At 56.7% G+C, this 20,835-nt stretch overlaps 1 protein-coding gene across 12 annotated transcripts in view; it reads left to right on the top strand.

Annotated features, from left to right (window-relative positions):
• The window catches only part of PTPRS (protein tyrosine phosphatase receptor type S), a 100,029-nt gene that overhangs the window by 25,827 nt on the left and 53,367 nt on the right, over positions 1–20,835 (top strand). For 11 of the 12 annotated variants that reach the window (XM_036313477.1, XM_036313475.1, XM_036313473.1 and 8 more), the window contains exons 2-4: positions 13,654–13,850; positions 19,700–19,845; positions 20,411–20,552. In XM_036313477.1, the coding sequence (XP_036169370.1) occupies positions 13,760–13,850; positions 19,700–19,845; positions 20,411–20,552 (379 nt within the window). In that variant the 5' untranslated portion in view covers positions 13,654–13,759. Of the gene's footprint in view, positions 1–6,427; positions 6,558–13,653; positions 13,851–19,699; positions 19,846–20,410; positions 20,553–20,835 lie in introns of those variants that run through there. The other variant, XM_036313472.1, reaches the window with a different exon arrangement.

Genomic DNA, 20,835 nt, shown 5'->3' with positions numbered 1-20,835 from the left:
TGGGCTGCAACAAGGAGTCTGCCGCTGGCCAGGGCAGCTTTTTATAAATTTCTGCCCTTGGGCCTGGAGTAGCAGCCCCCAGAGAGTACCTGGGTTGCAACGCAGATAGACCCCGGTGCTAATCCAGCTTGTGGACCTGTGGCTGCAGGTGGCCTGTCCTGCAAATCGGCGCCTCCAGCTTTGCAAAGCCTCTTAGCCATTCATTTGTTCATTCATTTGTTAGCAGTGGTTCTCAACCTTCCTCATGCTGCGACCCTTTAATACAGCTCCTCATGGTGTGGTGACCCCCAGCCATAAAATGATTTTCGTTGCTCCTTCATAACTGTAATGTTGCTACTGTTATGAATCGTCATGTAAATATCTGATATGCAGGATGTATTTTCATTGTTCACGACCCACCCGTTGAGAACCGCTGGTTTAGAGAGCATTTATTGAGCACCTACTCTGCCAGGCCCTGGGACCCAGCCCCACTTTCCTGGCTCCCAGTTTCCAGGAGAGCCGTCCGCAGAGCTTTCTGTGGTGATAGAAATGCACTGTGTCCCCTGGGCCGGCCAGTGTGGCTCAGTCGAGTGAGCGCCGTACCATCACTGAAAGGTCACGGTCCAGGGCACATGCTCTGGTTTCAGACTTGATCCCCAGCAGGGCTGGTGCAGAGGCAGCCCATCAGTGTTCCTCTCTCTCTCCCCTTCTCCCTTCCTCTCTCTCGAAAATAAATAAAAACGTGTATATATTTTTAAACAGAAGTGCACCAGATCTGCACCAGTACCTTGGCCCCTGGCCTCAGATGCAGGAAGCTCAGCCAGTGTGGCTGAGGAACTAAATTTTGAATTTTGTTTAATTTTATTTAACTAGTCATACCTGGTCCCCTCAAGGAGAGTGCTGATCTGGACAATAAACAAGGAGTAAGTACAGGGTGGGGCAAGAGTAGGTTTACAGTTGTTCATACGGAGAACAATGCGATAATTAATAAATAATAATATATATAAACTGTCTCACGTACTCACAACTCTAAATCTACCTTTGCCCCACCCTGTAATTTCAGATGAAAGCCAGTGCCAAAAAAAGGAAGAAATAGAGGAAGGTGTGATAAAGGGTGATGGGGGTGCTACCTGGATTGTAGTGAGGTCAGTGAGGGCAGTCGGGGTGCCTGCGAGGAGGTGATGTTTGAGGGCGGCCTGAATGGTGAGAAGGAGACAGCCATGAAAATGTGGAGGAAGGGTGTTCCAGGCAGAGGGAATAGCCTGCACAGCGGCCCTGAGGCAGGACTGTGGCTGGCGTGTTGGAGGAGCAGAGAGGAGGCCGTGTGGCTGGAGTGGAGTGAGCAAAGGGGAAAGGGTGAGCGGGGAGGGGATGGGGCAGATGGTTCAGGGCTTTGTGGGCTGTGGGCAGAGGAGGGACAGGACCCAGGACCTGACTCAGCACCCTCTGGCTACTGTGGGGAGAACAGACTGTGGGGAGTGGGGCAAAAGCTGGAGGGCCAGGGTGGAGGTGACTTAGGTCCAGGCAGGCAGTAATGGGACTAGACAAAGAAGGCACATGGAGAAAGAGGGTCAAGTTCGTAAGGAATTTAAGAGGGAGACTTGGGCATAGTGTTTCCAGACCAGCAGGGTGGGCAGAGCAGATGAGGGGAGAAGAGTCAGGGCTGGCCCCTGGGTTCTAGCCCCAGCCGCTGGAAGGATGGAGCTGCCATCAGCTGAGAGGGGAGAACATGGGAAGAGCAGGTGCATCTGGGTCCAGCTGCACCTGAAGGCACCTGGATTTCTCTGGGAGGAGAGGAAGGTGGCTGGGCCTGGGGAACCTGCAGGTGAAAAAGGCAGGTGAGGAGCTGGGACCTGCCTGTAGTGGGCAGTGTGCCCACTGTGGTGTAGCTAGCAGGCAGATGTGGCGCCAGGACCGTGATGTGAGTGTGGGTGAAGTAGGCTCCTGGCCGGTTGGCACACGCCCACTGCCCCAGGTCATGAATACTGTGCTGGGGAAGGAAGCTGTCCAACCAGTTTCTCCCTCGCTCTGGATCCCAAGGGTGTGCAGTTTGGCGGTTGCCTGTAAATGAAACTTGGAGGGATTTTGGCCCCAAATGTGAGGACAATGGGACAGATTGGGAGAGGGATAGGCGTGTGTGTGGGGGGGGGGGAGGGGGGCGGGAGGGTCCCTACCTTGGTGTGTGTGGTTTTGGCTGAGGGGGCCCCACATCAGGGTGGGTGTCAAAGGCTGTAGGACATCCCAACAGAGATACTTAATTGGTCGGAACTTTTGTGCAGGAAGTGACAGGCCACTGGTTTGTATGTGGATGCCCCTCCCTGTGTTGTTTGTAATGTAGAACAAGTAGGAACTGATTGAACTCCGTGGGTTGGACACAGAGAAATGGTCTTACGATGGTGATCTCCATTTTCAAAAGGAAGTGCCAATGTGCACACATAGAAGCCGAGAAGGACACGGTTGGCCTCAGGACCTTTGCACTTGCTGTTTCTCCTGCCCGAGAGTCTGTTCCATAGGTGCCTGTATGTCTGATTTGCTGACTTCACCAGGTCCTCTGAGAAGTCCCCTGGGCCCCTCCGGGCTTCTGGAGCCCCATTGTGCATTTGTTGTGGTTGGGATCTCTTAGCACTGACCAGCATTGTGCTACTGACAGTGTTGGTTTCCCTATGAGTGTCTGTCTTCCTCACTTGCCTTGAGGGCAGGGGTGCTGGCTGTCATGCCCACTGCTGCGTCCCCACTGGCTTGGCACACAGTAGGTACTCAATAAATGTTTGTGGAAAGAATGAATGAAAATGACCACATGCTCACATTTTCTCTCCAGGAGAGGCTGCAATATGGGCAATTTTTATATTCTTCTTTATGCTGATTTTCTCTAAATTTTCTGCTGCGTGCGTCTATTTTATAATTAGAAGAAAAGTTATTTTGAAAAAAAAAATTACCCCCCAAATGCAGCTGCAGGGGCTGACGTGATCGAGCCCCATGCGTCTCCCCAAGGACAGTTCCTCCTGGTGCATATAGAGGACATAACTGCACGTTCGGGAGCTCCTGGGGTCAGCCCTCAAGAGCACTGGGAGGGCAAAACAGTCAGGGAGGGCTTCCCTGAGGTGGCAGCTCTTCGCCTTCATGGTGCTCAGGCCCAAACCCTGGAGTTGTCCTTGCGTCCCTGCTTTAATCTATGCCCCATTCTCCTTTAGGAAATTCTGTTGGCTCTGCCTTCTTAGTCTATCCAGAATGTGCCCACTTCTGCCCTGCTCCCTTCCTGCGCTCCCAGCTGATTCAGCCCCCTCATTGCTGGCCTGAATATGCGTAGTCACCTCCCCTCTGGACCCCCCTAACCTCCTACAGTATATGTCTTTGCAGTGGACAGAGGGCTCCTGTGAGCACTTGATTTAGTTCCTGCTCTTCCTCTGCCCATATCCCTCCAGGGCTCCCACCTCCCAAGGGGTAAAAGCCCAAGTCCTTCCTGGGGGCCTACAAGGCCCTGTATACCTGCCCCTGTCCCCTCCCTGCCCTCACCTCCTCCCTCTATCCCCCCTCACTCTGCTCCAGCCACACAGGCCTCCTCCCTGTTCTTCCACCATCCAAGCATCCTGTCCCAGGACCTTTGCATGTGCTATGCCCTCCCCTATCGCACTTCCTCCAAGCATCCATACCTCTTTCACGTTCTCTCACTTCCTTCAGGTCTTTGGTAAAATGTCACTTCCTTACTCCCTGACCTTGTTTAAGACTGAAATCCCCTCCCCCCCGCCCCCACCCCTGCTCCGTCAGACATACAGGCACCCCTGCCCCCCCCCCCCCCCCCCCAGTTTGTCTGTCTTCATAGCACTTATTGCTAACTGATCCTTGGTTATTTTATTTCTTCTGTTTCCCTTCCATTGCCCTCGCTAGAACATCAGCTCCATGAGGGCAGGGATCTTTGTCAGACTTAGTCACTGCTATGCCCCTAGTGCCTCAAACCAGTCATGGCTCATTACAGTAGGTGCTCAGAAATTGTTATTTTAAAGGGGTGGGTGGAAAAAAAAAAAAAAGGAAAAAGAAAAGTGGGCGAAGATGCCTGCTTTGTGACGAGGGTGCTGTGCGCTGGGCCCCTGCGGAGAATAAGGTTGGTGAGGAGGTCCTGGCTGCTGATGTGAAGGTTTGCTGAGGACCCGCTGTGTTCCACGCATGCCCTCTGCTGGGTGCTGGGACCCAGTACAGGGGTGTGCTCTGATCAAGACAGAGACCCCGCCCTGCCCTCAGAGGTCAGTCTGGTGGCAGAGGCAGGCCTGGGACCAGGCAGTTAAATAATGGGGTGATTAGAGCTGTGACTGGGGACATTCAGGTTGCTGTGTGGATGGAGTCACCCAGCTGGGGTCGCCCAGATGCAGGCCCCGTTCCTCGCCCACATCTCTCCACCCTTACCTAGAAGGTGGCTGTGTTCCCAGCCCATGTGCTCACTGCCGTGCTTGGAGGCAAGAGGTCATCTCCAAGGAGACATGGGCAAGAGGCCCAGAGAGGGCAGGGCTGGCTGGAGAGGGCGTTGCAGGTCTTCAGCCACCATCCCCTGGGGCCTGGACAACCCAGAGACCGGCACTTCTGCCCCAGGCGCCCTGACATCTCGATTCATTGAGCGCCTGTTGTGGGCCTGGTTCTTAATAAAGTTGGGAAAACAGGTTCTTCCTTGAGGTCACATGGGAGAGCTTGGATTCATTCCTGAGTGAATGAATGAGCCCTGTGCCTGGGCCATCAGCCTGCAAATGCAAGCAAAGCACCCACTGTACTCCTGGTGGCATTTCCTGAGGGCCCACTGTGTTCCCTGCCAAGCAGGAGGAGGTTACACTGCTTGATTTCACATCCATGTTGACACAGAGCACCTCCCGTGTGCGCCATGTGGTGCTGGGGTGCCAAGTGTAGCACCCCGTAAAGTACCTACTGTGTGCATTTCATAGTTGGGCTGTGGAGAGGGGAGATATTGGAGTATCTTGTGTTTAGCAGCACCTACTATGTGTTCTGTATGGTCCACATCCATTCACAGAGAACCTACTGTGTGCTTGGGGCTTTGGGAACTCCAGGGCAGGCCTTCCCAGTGCTAGGGGAGGTGGCATCATACACTCTATTTTGCAGAGGGGAGAACTGAGGCACAGGTTGGGAAAGGGGCAGATTGCCCAGGAGAGGTGGGGAATAGGCCCTCCCTGGCAGCCATAGCAGGGCATGGATAGCCACCTTGGGAAGTGAATTGTCCCTAAACCCTTATCAGGGCCTCCTCTGAGCTGCCACAGCTGCCTGCCGTCCCGGCAAGCCCGTCCTTTGCCCCACTGTGCAGTGCGCTTATTGAGGGTGGGGCCTCTGTCCAACCCCGCTGTGTCCCTGGACGCTTTAAATTTGTAGCAACTTGTCCATTTCTCCTCCCCCAACCTTGCGCCACTCCAGGCCTCCTGCAGCATTGTGGGTAAGGGCTCATCCTCTGGACCCAAACCTTGGTTCCAGTCCCTGCTCTTTTTGACCTTGGACAATGAACCTCTCTATTCCTCCGCCAACCCCTTTGGAAATGGGGGTGATGTTGGGTGAGGTGAGCAGGCACAGCGCTTAGTACACACCGGGAGTTCCATACCTGTGAGCTAGGGGAGTCCTCCCGAGCACTAATGGTGGGACGGGGCCAGGGCTGGGAGCAGATGGGGAGCCAGCCCCTTGCGATGCCCTCCGCTTTCCGTTAGGGTCTCCGCCCCTCCCCAAACGCCTCTCCAAGCTCCCAGAACCCCAGGGGCCTCTGCGTTCCCTGTCTCAGCCCTGGAGTTTTCAAACCCGCACCGGGGCAGCAGCCCGGCCGGGATTGGCTGCCTGGGCGGGGCCGCCCCTCCCTCTCCCCCTCCTTCCCACCCACCCCTCCCTGTGGATCGGGTGTCTCCGGCCTGGCACGGTGGCCCCATCTGTTTCCAATCTGGGCCTGCGCTCTCCGCCCCTTCCTCAGGGTTGTGCCTAAGGTGGGGGCCTCTGCCACGGTGTCCCCATTCATCCCCCCCAGACCCCAACCAAGGGGGTTAGCCTCTTTGCGCCTGCACCCCTCCCCCACCCTCTGGGGCTCTTTGTGAACGTGGGGGCGCGGCCTCTGCCATCCAGCTCAGACTGGGTGGGGCTGCTTCTGCCCCTTATCCGACCTCCAGTTTTTGGGTGTGTTTGGGGAGCCCTCTGCTGTTTGGGCTTCCAGTCCCTCCATCCGTTGCCATGGCCACGATCAGCACCTGGAAGGGGAGGGGGAGCAGGATAGGGGTTCCCTCTGTCATCAGGTTCCCAACGGGGGGGTGTCTCAGGGTGTTCTCTCATGCATGTGCATGTGGGGGTGCATAGTACCCTCTGGAAGGCTTTCCCCGCACAGGAACCCCCTGGAGGCTTCCAGGGCCCCCTGATGGGGCTCCCCCGCTGGTCCCCCGCCCCACTTCCGTCCGGAGCCCCACCCCCGGCCCCGCCCCCAGGCCGAGCTCTTAGGGCTGCGGCCTCTCCCTGCGCGCGCGGCGCTAGCGCTCTGAGTGGACGCCGCTCAGAGTGGACGCGGGACCGGGGACCGGCTGCAGCGGGGCACCCCGATCTCTGAGCTGAGCCACGGGGTGAGTGCACCTGGGGTTCTCTTGCTCCTCTAGGGCCAGTCTGCGCTGGGCTTTGTTTCCCTCCTTGTCCCCCCCCTCTAGGCTCCCGGGAGGGGAGGGGGTACTCCCGCGTTCCCCACTCACCCCCTCCCGCTCGGGCCTGGCCCAGCCACGCTCCAGAGTCGGCGCCAGCCCGCGCTGCCCGGTGCGCCCCGTTCAGGCCTGTCCCCCTCACTTTGGAAAACTCCTGACCGTTATGCTCCGCGGGGTCCCCTCCCCCCCGACTGGCCCCCAGCCCTTCTCCTCCCCCACCTCCTGGGGGCGGAGCCAGGCTGGGCAGCCTGAGCTGCCAGCCCACGGCTCTCTGCTGGGGGGCTTCTGCCTCCTTCCTCGGGGACCTGGACCTTGGAGGAGGAGGAGGCGGCTGGACCATGGGGGGTGGGAGTGGGGGGTATGTGACTGAGATCTCTGCTCTTAGTCACCCCTAAAACTCACGGAAAGTTTCTCCATCTGTCCCTGCGCCCTTCAGGTCTGTGGATCCCAGGTTGACGCTGTGTCTCGTTGGGGCTTTAATAAACTGAGGGGGTCAGGGCAAGCACATCAGTACCCACCTTCTCACCTCCGGTTCCTGACCCCAAGCTCCATGCCTGTGTACCTCCCGCTATCGGCCGACCAAGCCTCTGCCTCAGCAACCCCTTTTATTGCCTGAGAGTCCTGCTTCCCAAGATTCTCCTTAGTCCTGGGCCGCTCTTCAGAGGAACTTCCTCAACTCTCCCGCCAGGGGCCCAGCCCCCCATGTCCTGCCTGCCCCTCCCCGAGTCTCACTCCTACCCCTTAAGGCTCAAGCTGACAGAGCAGATGGAAGTTGCAGCTGGCAGTGTTTGTGCCGGCCTCCGCTGCCTGCAGTGTCTCCCTCTTACCTCAGTTTCCACTTCTGCAATGGATGTGACCACAAGAATGATGTGGGTAAAGTGCCAGGTGGGACCAGGCATGCAGTAGGCATCCAGTACATGCTGGGGCCTTGCCATGTTCTCAGGGTGGGGAGAAGGCTCCCATCCTGGAGGATGACAGGCCCATGACGGGAGCAGAGCTGTGAGGGGAGACACAGGGTGCTGGAGAAGCCCAGAGTGGGTCCTGATCCAGCCTGGGGCATTCAGGAGGGCTTCCTGGAGGAGGTGACATGATAAGTGTGAAGGCTGAGGTTTGATGGGGAAGGAGGAAGGATATGCTGGGAAAAGGAACAGCATACACAAATACCCCTGTGTGAACCAGAGGCCAGTGGGGCAAGCAAGGCACTGGGGTCAGCAGATCCGGATTTTAATGGACGTAGATGAGACCCATGGGAGGTTTTATAGCAGACACAGCCACTCCCAGCTGCAGGGGTGTAGGTCAGAGCTGAGCTGAGGGTGGGTCCTGTGGCTTCAGCTTGAAGGATGAGTTGACAGGTGGGCCAGCTGGGGAATGGTGTACCTGTGAGATGGACTCAGTTAAAAAAGGCCCAGAGGCCCTAGGCAGACCACTGCATTGTGGGAACAGTGGGAACCTTTGGGAAGGTCCCAGAACGCTGAGCGGAGGAGCTGGGGAGCCCTGGAGGGTAGGGGTGCACCAAGATCTTGGTATCTCAAGCTCCTTTACGAAGCCAGGGGACATGCTGGTAGGAGCGAGCCTGGCAGCCTGGGCACTCGGGGAGTGCAGGCTCTGGGTTCGAATGAGAACCAGTCTCTGATTTCGAATCCCAGCCCAGCCCCTTCCATGCTGGGTGACCCTTGGCAAGCAGCAGCCCCTCTATGAGCTTCAGTTTCCTCAAATGTCAAACAGAAGGAAGCTCAAGGAGCATGCCAGAGGGCTTGGCACACGGGGACACCTAGCTGGGGTTACTGATTCCCCTGCTTTGGGGCTCGCCCTTCCACTCCTGATCCTGGGACAGCCCCTGAGACAAACCGATAGTCAAAGGCAGCTCCCTCGCCCGAGTTCTGGAAGGTGGTGGGGCCGGCCTAACTCTGAGCGTTTCCCAGTGGGGGGCGTGGAGGCCCACCAGTGACTCAGAGCTAGAGCTTGGACCCTGCTGGGCACTTTGGGGGCACAGTTATCCAGCGAGGCTCAGCTCCTGCCCTTGAGGGGCTTTGGGGCTTTGTCCTGAGGAAAGTCTGGCCCAGAAGGGAGGCGGTGGGGAGGGAGAGCCTAGGGGTGGGTGTGAGGGTGGAGAGGTGGTCCAGCAACAGGTGTCCTCGCCCCCATTGCCCACTGCCAGCATCACCAGCTTCCCTTCCCCAGGCCAAGGCCGTGGGAGGTCTCCTGAGGGTCAGAGATGCGCAGGATGAACACTCAGGTGGGGCAGAGAGGGGCCCTGGGCAGCCTCAGGCCCCAGGAGACCCCGCCTCGGCCTGTGTGCTTCGCAGTCCTGGGTCATAATCACCCCTTTATGCTCCCTGCTCTGCGTGGGTACACAAGGCTGGCTCATGGATCGCGTGACCCACGCCCCGGCGCCTGGCTGGAATGGGCGCCCACTCTTCCCCCATTATCACAGGCTGGGGTCCCCCAGTGGCTGCCCAGCAGACTGTATGAGGCCCTGAGAGGGTCGTTCACTTTCCTGAGATCCCAGTGGCCAAGGAAGGACAGTCATGTGATTAAATATGGGCTCTGGACTCAAGGTCCAGAGGAGCCAGGACCCAGCTGGGGACCTGGGGCAAGTGCCTAGGGCAGGGATGGGCAAACTTTTTGACTCGAGGGCCACAATGGGTTCTTAAACTGGACCGGAGGGCCGGAACAAAAGCATGGATGGAGTGTTGGTGTGAACTAATATAAATTCAAAGTAAACATCATTACATAAAAGGGTACGGTCTTTTTTTTCAATAGTTTTATTCATTTCAAACCGGCCGGATCCGGCCCGCGGGCTGTAGTTTGCCCACGGCTGGCCTAGGGCCTCCTCTATGAGCCTCAGTTTCCTCATGTTTGAAAGGGGGCATACCCCTCCTCCCCAAAACTGGCTGTTGGGTGGTGGACAGCTCAGCACCTGGCACAGAGAAAGCTCTCAGCTGACAGCTGGGCAGGACCCTCCCAGGACCCTGGTTCCAGGTCCCGGGGCTGCTCCTTTCCTTCCTCTCCAGCCCTGGCCGAGCCTCATTTGCTGCCTGTTATTCCCTACAGCTCCCACCAGAGGCTATTCCCGCCTTCACAGCCCCACCATCTTCCGGGAACTCGGGCACTGTGGTATCCCGCAGCCCCAACGCGCCTACCTCGGTTTCCCTTTCTTGACAGTGGCAGGGCTGGTGCCCCAGGCTGCTTTCCTGAAGGAGGCGCAGGGAGACTTGGCTGGATGCCAACCTGGCCACGTCTCTTCCTGCCCAGAGCTGCCTGGGGCTCCTTGCTGTCCTGTGTTTCTGCCCTAATCTCTTCCCATCTCTCTCCTAGGGCCTCTAGGTACTGCTTCTTGCTGTTTCTTGTTGGATGACACCCACCCCCATTTCCATTCACCTTTTAGTTCTTAGCCAAGTAATAATATTAACATTAAACCTGGAGGCAGAGAGATCCAGGCAAGGGAACAGCCAGTGCAAAGGTCCTGGGGCAGGACCATACCTGTTTGTTGGAGAAACAGTGAGGAGGCCATTGTGGTTGGAGCAGGTGAGCGAGTGGGGAGAGGGCAGGGAGGGACAGGGGCAGGTCCTGCAGGACCTTCTGGGTTGGGGGAAGACTTGGGCTTTTACCCCAAGGGAGGTGGGTAGCCCAGAAGGGCTGTGGACAGAGGAGGGATGGGATGTGACCCAGGTGCTCACAGAGGTCCTTTGGCTTTGGGGTGAGGACAGACTATGGGGGGTGAGGGTGGCAGTGCGTTGGCTCAGGTGGGTGATGATGGAGCGTGACCAGGAAGACGCAAAAGTAACCGTGGGCATATTTGGGATAGGTTTTGAAGGCAGAGCCGACAGGACTTGTTATATTCTCCCCAGGTCCCTTGCAGATGACCCCACATTCGGGTCTTAACCTCTGTCATAGCAAGTTCCTCCTGAGTTCACGGGGGCTGAAGAGGCACTGTCACTTTCTATCTCCTGAGGGGTGACTGACCCTCTCCTCTCCCATTCTGTCCTGGGTGCCCACCCTCATTCCTACTTCATCATCCAGGCCTCGAAAGCTCCCCATGCTGTGTCCTCTCCCTCCCCACACCAGACCCCAGCAGGCTGGGTTAGAGGGAGTCGGGAGCTCCTGGCCCCTGCCGCCTGCACCTGGATTAGCCCATCCTGCCCGGACATCAGAAGGCACGGGCCCAGCAAGGCCGGGACTGCAGGAGCCAGGGGGTAATGGGAGCTGCCTGTTTAGAAGGCGCTACCCCTGGCTCCCGTGGGCTGTGGAGAGTGGGGGAAGCAGCTGTAGCTCAGGCCCCTACACTGGGCCTTTCCTGCAGGTGGCCCCTGCCCTTGCCAGCTGGTATTCTAGGTGGGGAGATGGAGGCTGGAATAGGATGTCACTCCCTTGGGGGCCCATCATAGGCTGGGCAGCCCTGCATTCGAGCCCCTCCGTGCTGCAGGCTTGCTGTGCTGCCTTGGTTTCCCCAGAGGCTTGCTGAGGGCCCACTCAGCTAACCAAAGCGGTCTGGGCCTGAGCCCTCTCCCCAGATGTGGTCAAGCAGATGTGCATCTGTAGGTGGGGCCAGCTGCTGTGGTCGGCCTGGCCTCAGCGGGGCCTCCACCTTCCTCATCGGCCACTTTTACTCTTAAAGGTCCCATGGCTGGGGTACAGAGCAAGGGGCTGTGCTCGAGTTCCAGTTTCTCCAGCTGCCCAGTCCCCAACGGGTTGTGTCTGAGTGTGTATTATAGTCTGTGTACATGCCTGTCTGCACGTATGTGTGGGTGAGGGGATCTGGCTTTGTATGTCTGGATTACTGTCTGGCTGGGTGGAAGCGTGGTGTGCTGTGTGACCTGTCTCTGTAGCCTGACTGTGTGTACGCATCTCAGTCTGGGGTCCATGTGTTAGTTTACCTTCCCGTGTACCGCAGATCTCTGACCTGATTCCATATTTATATTTTGCTGCAGCCCAATCATATACCTGTATTGCTTGCCTGACTGCCTGTGTGTGTCTGTTGTCTGGCTGTGTCTCTGATCTGACTGTGCTAGTGGTCTGACTGTGGATGTATATTGTCTGCCCCACCGTGACCCTACCTGTGTATTTTGTCTGTGTTTGTCTGAGGCCTGATTTTGTTCCTGTCTGTGTTTGTGGTCTGACTGTGTGCAAGTGTTCTTTGCCTGCCTGTGACCCTGTGTGAGTTTCTTGTCTGCTGTGTGTCTGTGGCCTCTGTGTGGACCTGTGCAACTCTGATCTGCCTGTGCTGGCGGCCTGGCCATGTACGCGTAGTCCCTGCCCCACTGTGATGCTGTGTGTGTATGTTATCTGACTGTGTGTGTCTGAGATCTAATTTTGTGCCTGCCTGTGTTCGTGGTCTGACTATGCGCACATTTTATTTGCTTGACTTTGCGTGTGGCCCCATCTCTGTTGCCTGACTGTGCAGCCATCTGTGGCTGTCTCTGGTCTCCCTGTCTGTCTGTGGTCTGACTGAGTGCCTGTCTGTGGTTTGACTGAGTAGATTCCTTCTCTGAGTCTGTTCTGACTGCACGTCAGTTACTAGTCTGACTGTGTGCAGCTTGAGCCCCTCTACCTCCACCCCCCATCCCAGCTTCCTCACCCTCTACCCTGGGTCATGACCTGCCACCACCCAGTCTCCCCTGGGGCCGCTCCATGGCTGGGCGAGGTGACCGCAGCAGGGTATTTTGGGAGCCAGATGATAGGGGCTGCCCCATCATTATGTGGCACTCGACCCTGTGGCCATGGACCAGACACACCCAGAGTGCGGCCTGGGGTGGGTGCAGGGTTGCCCTGGCCAAAGGGCCTTATCCTTGGGTCTCTCCCTGCCCCCCCAACCCTCTGCCGTGACTCTGGCCAAAGTGGAGACTGGGGAGGGGGCCAGCCAGGGTTCTGCTCTTGCAACAAGGGATCCTTCTGCCTTTAGAAGAGTTTAGGTTCTTGTGGGAGAAACAGACGCTGAGTGATTACCATTCCATTTAATTTACCAACTAGGGTATATGTTGTGGAGGATGGTCTTAGTCATTTCTGAGGCCGTGGGATGTGGAATGGGGTGGGGGGCTGACCCTCGAGGGGCAAAGAGGGTTCCAGGGGAAGTGACAACTGAGCTGAGACTTGTCATGTGTTGGGAGGGAGGGGACAGCATTTCTGGCCAAGGGCGCAGCAGGGGCAAAGGCTTGTAGGGGAGACTGGGCTCAGGCGGTGTGGCTGTCAGCAGGAGCGGCTTCCTCCGGGGGCGGCGGGAGCCACAGCAGGTGGGAAAGCAGGGCAGGACCAACAGGTGTGTGCTTGGAGGATCTGACGTGGCCAAACGGGCTGGGTCGTAGGACATGGGCAGGGTTAGCTGGAACCTCATCCTTCCGGAGTTCCAGGCTATGTGGGGGAGAAATTGGGTGTTCAGAGCACATACTAGAGCTGGTGTTCAATTCTGGTTTGGGGCTTGGCTGGAGTCAGGGCTTCTGTCCAGATCTGGGGTTCAGTCTGGTGTTGGGACTCAGCAGGGTGTGGGGGCTGTTGCAGTTTGGGCTGCTGTAACGATACCAGAGACTGGGTGGCTTATAAACAACAGACATTTATTTCTCACCGTTCTGCAAGCTGGAAGTGCAAAGTCAACGTGTGGGCAGGTCTGGTGTCTGGTGAGAGTCCAGCTCCCGGTTCATAGACATTGGCTTCTTGCTGTGTCCTCACAGAGTGGAAGGGGTGAGGGAGCTCTCTGGGGCCTCTGTCATCAGGGCACTAATCCCATTCAGGAGGGCTCCACCCTCATGACCTAATCTTCACCCAAAGGCCCCGCCTCCTAATACCATCACATTGCGGGTTAGGATTCCAACATGTCTTTGGGGCAGGGACACAAACGTTCCTGTCTGTAGTCGGGGCTCAGCACTTTCTCTCCACCCGTCATCACCCTAGGTCCCTCCCCCATCGTCTGTAAATCCTGTCTTCCCCATCCTGTGACCCTTCTGCTGCCCCCTTCCTCCTGCTGCCTCCCCCAGGAAGGCCTCCCGGATTCCCCTGCTCCCCTCTCACGGCCCCTCCCTTGTTTCTGCAGACGCTGCCTCATCTGACGATTGGCTCAGCTCGACTCCTCTCTGTGAGGGACTGGGGCCATCCCCCCCTCCAGGGTGGAGGTTGGAGGTTGCAGGTCACTGCCAAGCATGGCGCCTGCCTGGGGCCCTGGTGTGGCGTCTGTGATTGGTACCGTGGGCCTCCTTGTGGTCTTGCTGGTTGGAGGCTGCGCAGCAGAAGGTAAGAGCCCGGCGCAGGGTGTGCGGGTGTCTGAGCACGCATTTATGTGTGCCTGTGGGAACGCTTGTCCTCCCCGGGGCTCCTGGTTTTGCCAAGTGGACCCTCTGTGCTCCATGAATGTTACTGAGTAAAATGCCTACTATGCACTGAGTCCTGAGAGATTCAGAGGTAACTAATAACGATGGTGTTATGAAAGCAATAACAGTAATGATGATAATGTCTGCTTCCCCAGCATCGACTCTGTACCAAGCCCAGAGCTAAATACAGACTTACCTGCTTCATCTCCCTCCAGCCTCTCAAAACCCAGCATGCCAATTCTATTACCTTCCATATTTTCCCATGAGGGAAACCTAAGGCTCAGAGTAGGCAGGGACTTAATTGAAGTCCCTCACTCCTGAGTGAGCCAAAGAGTTACCTTTCCTTGCTGCAGGTAGAAACACTAGTACCCAGGTGGCAGACACACAGGCATCCAAACCTTTCCAGGAAGGGCCAGGGGAGGCTTCTTAGGAAAGAGAGGGCATTGGAAGTGGGGCTTTGTGGGTTTGCAAGGCTGCGTTTCTGGCAGTAACATGAATAGGATGAGAGTCAGTTGTGGGCCCAGCACCAAGATCTGACCCATGGGGACACAGTGTCAGACCAGAGGGAAAGAAACGGATCTTTGATCAGGCTGGTTTTGCTGAAGACCTGCTGTGTGACCTTGGGCTAGTGACTCAGCTGCCGTTTTCTCCTTGATTGAATGAGACTCATAACATTATCCCTGTCCCAGCATTCTTGTGACAAAGACACATGATAAGCCCTCTATGCTGCGTGGCACATAGTAGGCCCACAATCCCACGTTACCACAAGCATAGTAGTTATTGCTCCTAGGTAAGAACACCAGAGACACACACAGCTGTCTCGTGCACTGGTACTTTTTCTCGTTTTCACATTGTTTTTTATTAAGCGCCTAACACCTCAGATCAACCACCATAATCTGATGAGATGAATGCTGTTATCACCATCCCGGTTGTACAGATGGGGAAACTGAGGCACACCCAGGTTACAGTACCGCCAAGAAATGGCCATGCTCAGATTTGAACCTGGGCTGCCTGGTCCCAGAGCCTGAGTTCCCCACCTTGGTATGAAACTGCCTCCAGTCCAAAGTCCGGGCATGGCTGGGCTGTGATGTGTGCAGTCCCCACCAGGGCAGGGCCTGCGCCTTCCTGGGTTCTGTTCCCTGAAGTGGGAATGGCCTCTGTTATCAGGGCACTAATTCCATTCAGGAGGGCTCCACCCTCATGACCTAGTCATCACCCAAAGGCCCTAAGAATTTTTTAGTTTTTCATTCATTATTTAACAGGGTTTCTCCCTGTGGGCACTGCTGACATTGAGGCCTGGTCATTCTTTGGGAGGGGGCCGTCCTGGCTACTGTGGGGGGTTGAGCACCATTCCTGGCCCCACCCACTCGATGCCAGGAGCACCCCCAATGTGACAACTACAGATGTCTGCCGACAAAAACGTCCCCTCCCCCAGTTGAGAACCACTGATTCAAGTACACTGGTTGGATTAATACATATTTACTACTCGCCATTTTGCTCCACTGATAATTGCCAGCTTTGGCCTCATCCCCGTTTTCAGGTGGGGAAACTGAGGCCACAAAGTGGCCATTGTGATGAGGGATGGAGATCACAGACTTCTAGTCCTGGGCTCGAATCCTGGCTCGATCATGTGACCTGGGAGGGACTGTGTTCATTCACATAAGCACCTACCCTGTGTCAGGCACCAGGTTAGACACCGGAGACAAAGCAAACATCTTACCTCCTTAGGAAGCGGCTGATCTGGCCTGGGAGGGAGGACGGTGGACATGCCCAGGAGCAAGATAAGCGGGGGATGAGGGCATGGGGGGGTGGGGGTGGGGTGGGAGGGGAGGTCACAGTGAGTAGGTGTCATCTGTGCAGAGGCTTGAAGGAGCTGAGGAGTGCAGCTCCCAGGGACCTGGGGAAGTGCCCCAAGCAGAGGGAATAGCCTGTGCAAAGGCTTGAGGCAGGACCCGGCCTGGTTTGTTGGAGAAACAGCCAAGAGGTCTGTGTGGCTGGAGCAGGGAGAGGAAGTGAGGGCAGGGAGGGGAGGGGTAGGCTGTGCAGAACTGTGTGGGCCTGGGGAGGCCTGGGCTTTATCTCTAGGGAGGTGAGCTGGAGGGCTGTGGGTAGAGGAGGGGCTGCAGCTGACTCACTGGCACCCTCTGGTGGCTCCTGTGGGGAGGACAGACCATTGTGAGCGACCTTAGGAGCTGAGGGACCAGGTGGGCGATATGGGTGTGACCCAGGATGTCAGCATCTGGCGTGTAGCAGGAGCTGGCTCAGTGGGTGTTCCCTTTGTGAGCCCGTAGTTACTATTACCGTGTGACTTTAGGCGTTGGTAGTGGGCTAGATGCAAACCCAGGTCCCCATCTTCAGGGCTGGGACATCGTGACCCCAGTAGGTGGGTCTGTTTAGCAGGAGCCCTGCCATCTGGGGCCCGGCAGGGGGGCGATGGGCACCAAGATTGGCACTGCCGGCTTCAGGGATTGGCCGAGGTCCTCGAGGAGAGATTTGAGGTGGGGGCTGTCAGGCTGCACAGAGCCTGGGGGAGCAGCCAGCGCCTGGACGAGGGATTTCTGCTGTGGAAATGGCTCCTGGTCCTGTGGGGCCTTCCCAGGATGCTGTGGGCCGGCCCAGGCAGAGTTGAAGAGGACAGTGGGTGGGTCTCTGGATCTGGCACCAGATTCTTCTCTGCGGAATCTGAAGTGGAAAAACAGAAATCAGGCCTTTCCCAGCCTCCGTGCTGTTGGCATCAACACTCGGAACCTCAGTCTCTTCATCTAAGAAACGGGGCATCTGGAGTGCTCTCAGTAATGAAGACCCCGTTACCAAGCCTGCTGTTTGCAGGGCTTGGGAGCCAGATAGGGCCGGGTTGGAATCCCAGCTCTTTGCCCATCACGAGCTGGGTGACCCCAGGAGGGTCACTCACCCTTTCTGAGCCTCCGTTTTGCCCGTCTGTGACACGGGCAGAAGAATAGTGCTCAGCCCCACCAGGCCTAGCGCAAAATGAGCGCTTGCTGGCACAAACTGCAGCTTTACCCAGTGCATATTTCTTGGGTCCCGGGCTCCTTTGCCAAGAAGAGGAGGGGAGAGAAGGAGAGTATCCAAGCGCCCACAGGAATTTTCTAGTGGTGGATGCAGTGGCTAGAGAGCTCTCCTGGGCTGGCCGGGATCTTGGCGCCACCGGGAGAGGCAGAGAAGGCGTCTGGCAGGGAGGGGGAGCCCAGGAGCGAGTAGGCAGCTTCATCGGGCCTGGCGTTAATACGCGTCAAAGTCAAGAGCCCCCTTTTCTCAGGGGTCACTGGACACAGAGAGGAGGTATGATAGGGTCCCGGAGAGTGGGCTGCCCGTACCTACCCTGCCCTGTGGCACATAGCCGGGTATTTCAGCCCAGTAGGATCAGGGCCGTGATGGGGACACCAGGCAGTGGTGGCCCACGACAAAGGGGTTCTTGACCCAGCCTGCTGCAATCTGAGAAGGCTCTCAGGGTAGGTGCTGGCCCAGCTGAGGTTGGAGCTGCCAGACGAAGGGAGGAGAGGAGGAAGGGACTCCAGGGGGGAGGAGGAGCAGTGCTCCCCCTGGGTCCACTTCCCCAGATTGGTGGGTGTAGGGGGTGTCCCCGCTCCGATAAACAGCTGTGCCTCCCGCAGCTGCTCTGCCCTTCCGTCCAGCGGTTCTGAGGGAGCATTTTCCCAGAAGTGAGACTCCTGACCTGGCCGCAGTGATTTTCCCCGTGACTTGGCTGAGGGACCCCTATGGCCCCAGTCACCATTCCTGAGGCTCAGAGGAGGGGCAGCCAGCAGCCAGGGCCAGGGAGGCGGCCAGCCCAGGCTCAGGCCCAGCCCAGGGCTCAGTGCGGAGCAAACATCTACGTCAGGCTCAAGGCTGGAGGTGAGAGGAGCGAAGATGTCCTGGGACAGAGAGGCCCCGGTTCAAATCCAGGTGCTCCCCTTTCTGAGCGGGGTGACCTTGTGCAGGGCTGTTAGCCGTCCTGAATCTGTGTAGTCCCGTCTGTACAATGGGATTACCAGTGACTGCCTCGGAGGGATACACAGGAGTCGGATGAGGTCACACTGGCCACACGCGGTGGGTCTGCCCGTTTTCAGGGGAGATGCCAGCGTAGACACATGTCGCATCAGTGGGAGCCGAGCCTTGAACGAGGGAGGTGAGGCCCGTCAGGTCACTGATGGGCACTCTGTTTTGCCCAAGCCCAGCCGGAGCGGTGAGAGGGGTAAACTGGGCGCCCGGACGTGGAACCGGAAGCTTCCTTGCGCTTTTTGGTGCTTCTGAGCAGCTAGATGTTTCCAGCGGGAACCTGGTGGCCACTGCTCTCTCCGCCGGTTTTGAGGGCTCAGAGGCCCAGTATTGCTATAGTTGGAGTTGTTCAGCCCCTTTCTGCCTCTCCTCAGACCCCAAACTTTTACTTAATAGTTTTCTTTAATTAGCTTACCTTTTTATTCAATCCTTTAAAATTTTTTAAAATTCTCTTTAAATAGTTCTAAATCTAAAAATGGTACCTCCTTCCTCCTGTGTCTAGCCACATGGCTTTTGTCTCTGGAGGAAGCCACTATTTCTAAATTCATTCTCTCTCTCTCTCTCTTCCCCTTTTCATTTTTTCTTCTCACACAAATGATAGCATTCACTGCACTTTTTTAGCCCTTTTTTTTTCATTTCATGATATGTCTTGCTGTTTTTCCCCTAACAGTTCATTTGAAAAGCATCCTTGTTTCTTTTTTTACAGCTGCATAGTATTTCACTTCATGCTGAGCCCAGTATTCACTTAATCACTCCCCTTTGGTTGGGAATATGGATTACTCCCCTCAGGACCTCGTATGCGCAGTCCTTGAGTCTGCCGGTAAAAATCCAGCAATAACTGAATTCGTTTTATGAGAGACCTTGTAGTTGGACTGTGAATGGAAATTCAGTATCCCTTTGGGCAATTCAGAGGTTACTGTGAAAAGTCAATAAAAAGGAAACAATGTTATTAAACTCTGGCTGGATACTGCCACCTGTCCTGGGCACAGAGTTGAGGCTTCTAAGGATGTTACAGACATAGTAGTTCCCAGGTGACACTTTCGTGGAAAGACGATGTCAGATCATTGTGAGGGGCAGACAGCGTGGGCACCGCGCCAGCCTGTTTCAGACCCCTCCTCAGCTGCGTGTGTCTGAAGCAAGTGTCTTGTGTGGTCAGTGCCTCGGTTTTCTGATGTGTGAAATGGGAATTATGATGGCCTTGCCCCTCAGCACTGTCAGAAGGATTAGGTGGCACTCAGATTACTAACCTGCTTGGTGCCTCAGTTTACCCACATGTCTCACTAGGGGATTAGACCAAGTATCTCCTGCCAAGTCTTTTCCAGACTAAAGACCCATCAGGGTTTGGCTAGTCACCACTGAGGGGCCTCCAGGTGCGGAATTTGGGGACCTCAGAATCTCGGGGGGTCTCCCCTTCCACCCTCCCCTGTGCACTGAGAGTGTAAACCCACATGAGGCTGTGTCCACATACAAGTGTGTGTGTGTGTGGCTGCTGATCCAGGTGGTGGTTGGTGAGGCAGGGCTGTGCAGACCCCGGGGTACCCACAGGTACCTTGCAGGGGTGGGGGTGGGGGCGGGGGAGGAGCAATCAATGGCTGCGTTTCTTCACCGTCCTCCTCTCCAGGCCTCCTGTTGAGCTTATGTGGTAACTCCGTGGCCAGGCAGGGGGGCTGAGGGGACATGTTTGCATGGCCCCATGAGGTCCTGGCCACTTACCTGGGCTCACTGGAGCCCCTCTTTTTCCTGCTCTATCCCCAGAGCCCCCCAGGTTCATCAAAGAGCCCAAAGACCAGATCGGCGTGTCGGGAGGTGTGGCCTCCTTTGTGTGTCAGGCCACGGGTGACCCCAAGCCACGGGTGACCTGGAACAAGAAGGGGAAAAAAGTCAACTCGCAGCGCTTTGAGGTGAGTCAGGGGTGTGGGGAGGTAGCCTGGGGCCGCAGCGGCTCAGTCATGGAAGTTGTCACAGAAATGTCCCCCCGACGTAACACGGACAGCCAGGGCCGGGCAAGCCGGGCTGGGCACCCTCTCCAGCGGGACCCTTCTCCCACTCACTCCTGCCATGTGGCCCCCCCGCCTGCCCAGTAAGGGCCCTGCCAGGCTGGCTTGCTCTGCCCCCTTGTGCTGTGTGGCCCTGAGCAGGGCCTTGCCCTCTCTGAGTCTTACCTGACACTCAGACTCACAGCCAACACCACTGCTCACAGAAAGGAATCTGGACACAGGCACATGATTAGACAGGCATGTCTCCACATCCAACACACCTTCACATGCCAGTCATACATGCTCAATGTGCATGGCACACACCCATGTACACATAACACTCTTTACTTGTACATACCCGGGCCCAGTTTTCTGCCTGTAGTGTATACACGTAGGACGTCCTCACACAGGTGTGTACAGCCCCCAGCTCCCCTCCCTGGACCCCTGGGACCCCAGCCTGGCCCTGACCTCTCTTCCCTGCCCACGGCAGACGATCGAGTTTGACGGGAGTGCGGGGGCCGTGCTGAGGATCCAGCCGCTGCGGACGCCTCGGGATGAGAACGTGTATGAGTGCGTGGCCCAGAACTCCGTTGGGGAGATCACGGTCCACGCCAAGCTCACTGTCCTCCGAGGTATTGGGTCTCCCCGTGTCGGCGGGGAGGCGCTGGGCCCGAGGCTTTGGGGACAAACACCAAAAGCACCTGTGAAAGTCTTGCTTTGGCTTCTCTCTTTGGGAGACCTTGGTCTCTCTTCTCTAGCCCCGAATACCACTGAGCCGAGAGCCTGCTGATGGGATTTAGTAAGCATTTGCAGCAAAGAGGCGCCTTCAGAGACTAGAGCCATGCTCATTTTTTATCTTAGTCATGCTCTTCTGATTACAAGAGGCTGACTGAACCCAAATGGGTCAAGTAAGAA

Source organism: Myotis myotis, unplaced genomic scaffold (assembly GCF_014108235.1).
Source record: "Myotis myotis isolate mMyoMyo1 unplaced genomic scaffold, mMyoMyo1.p scaffold_m19_p_6, whole genome shotgun sequence".
Classification (NCBI taxonomy): domain Eukaryota; kingdom Metazoa; phylum Chordata; class Mammalia; order Chiroptera; family Vespertilionidae; genus Myotis; species Myotis myotis.
The sequence above is the reverse complement of the archived record's forward strand: the minus strand, read 5'-3'. Positions and strand labels throughout refer to the sequence as shown.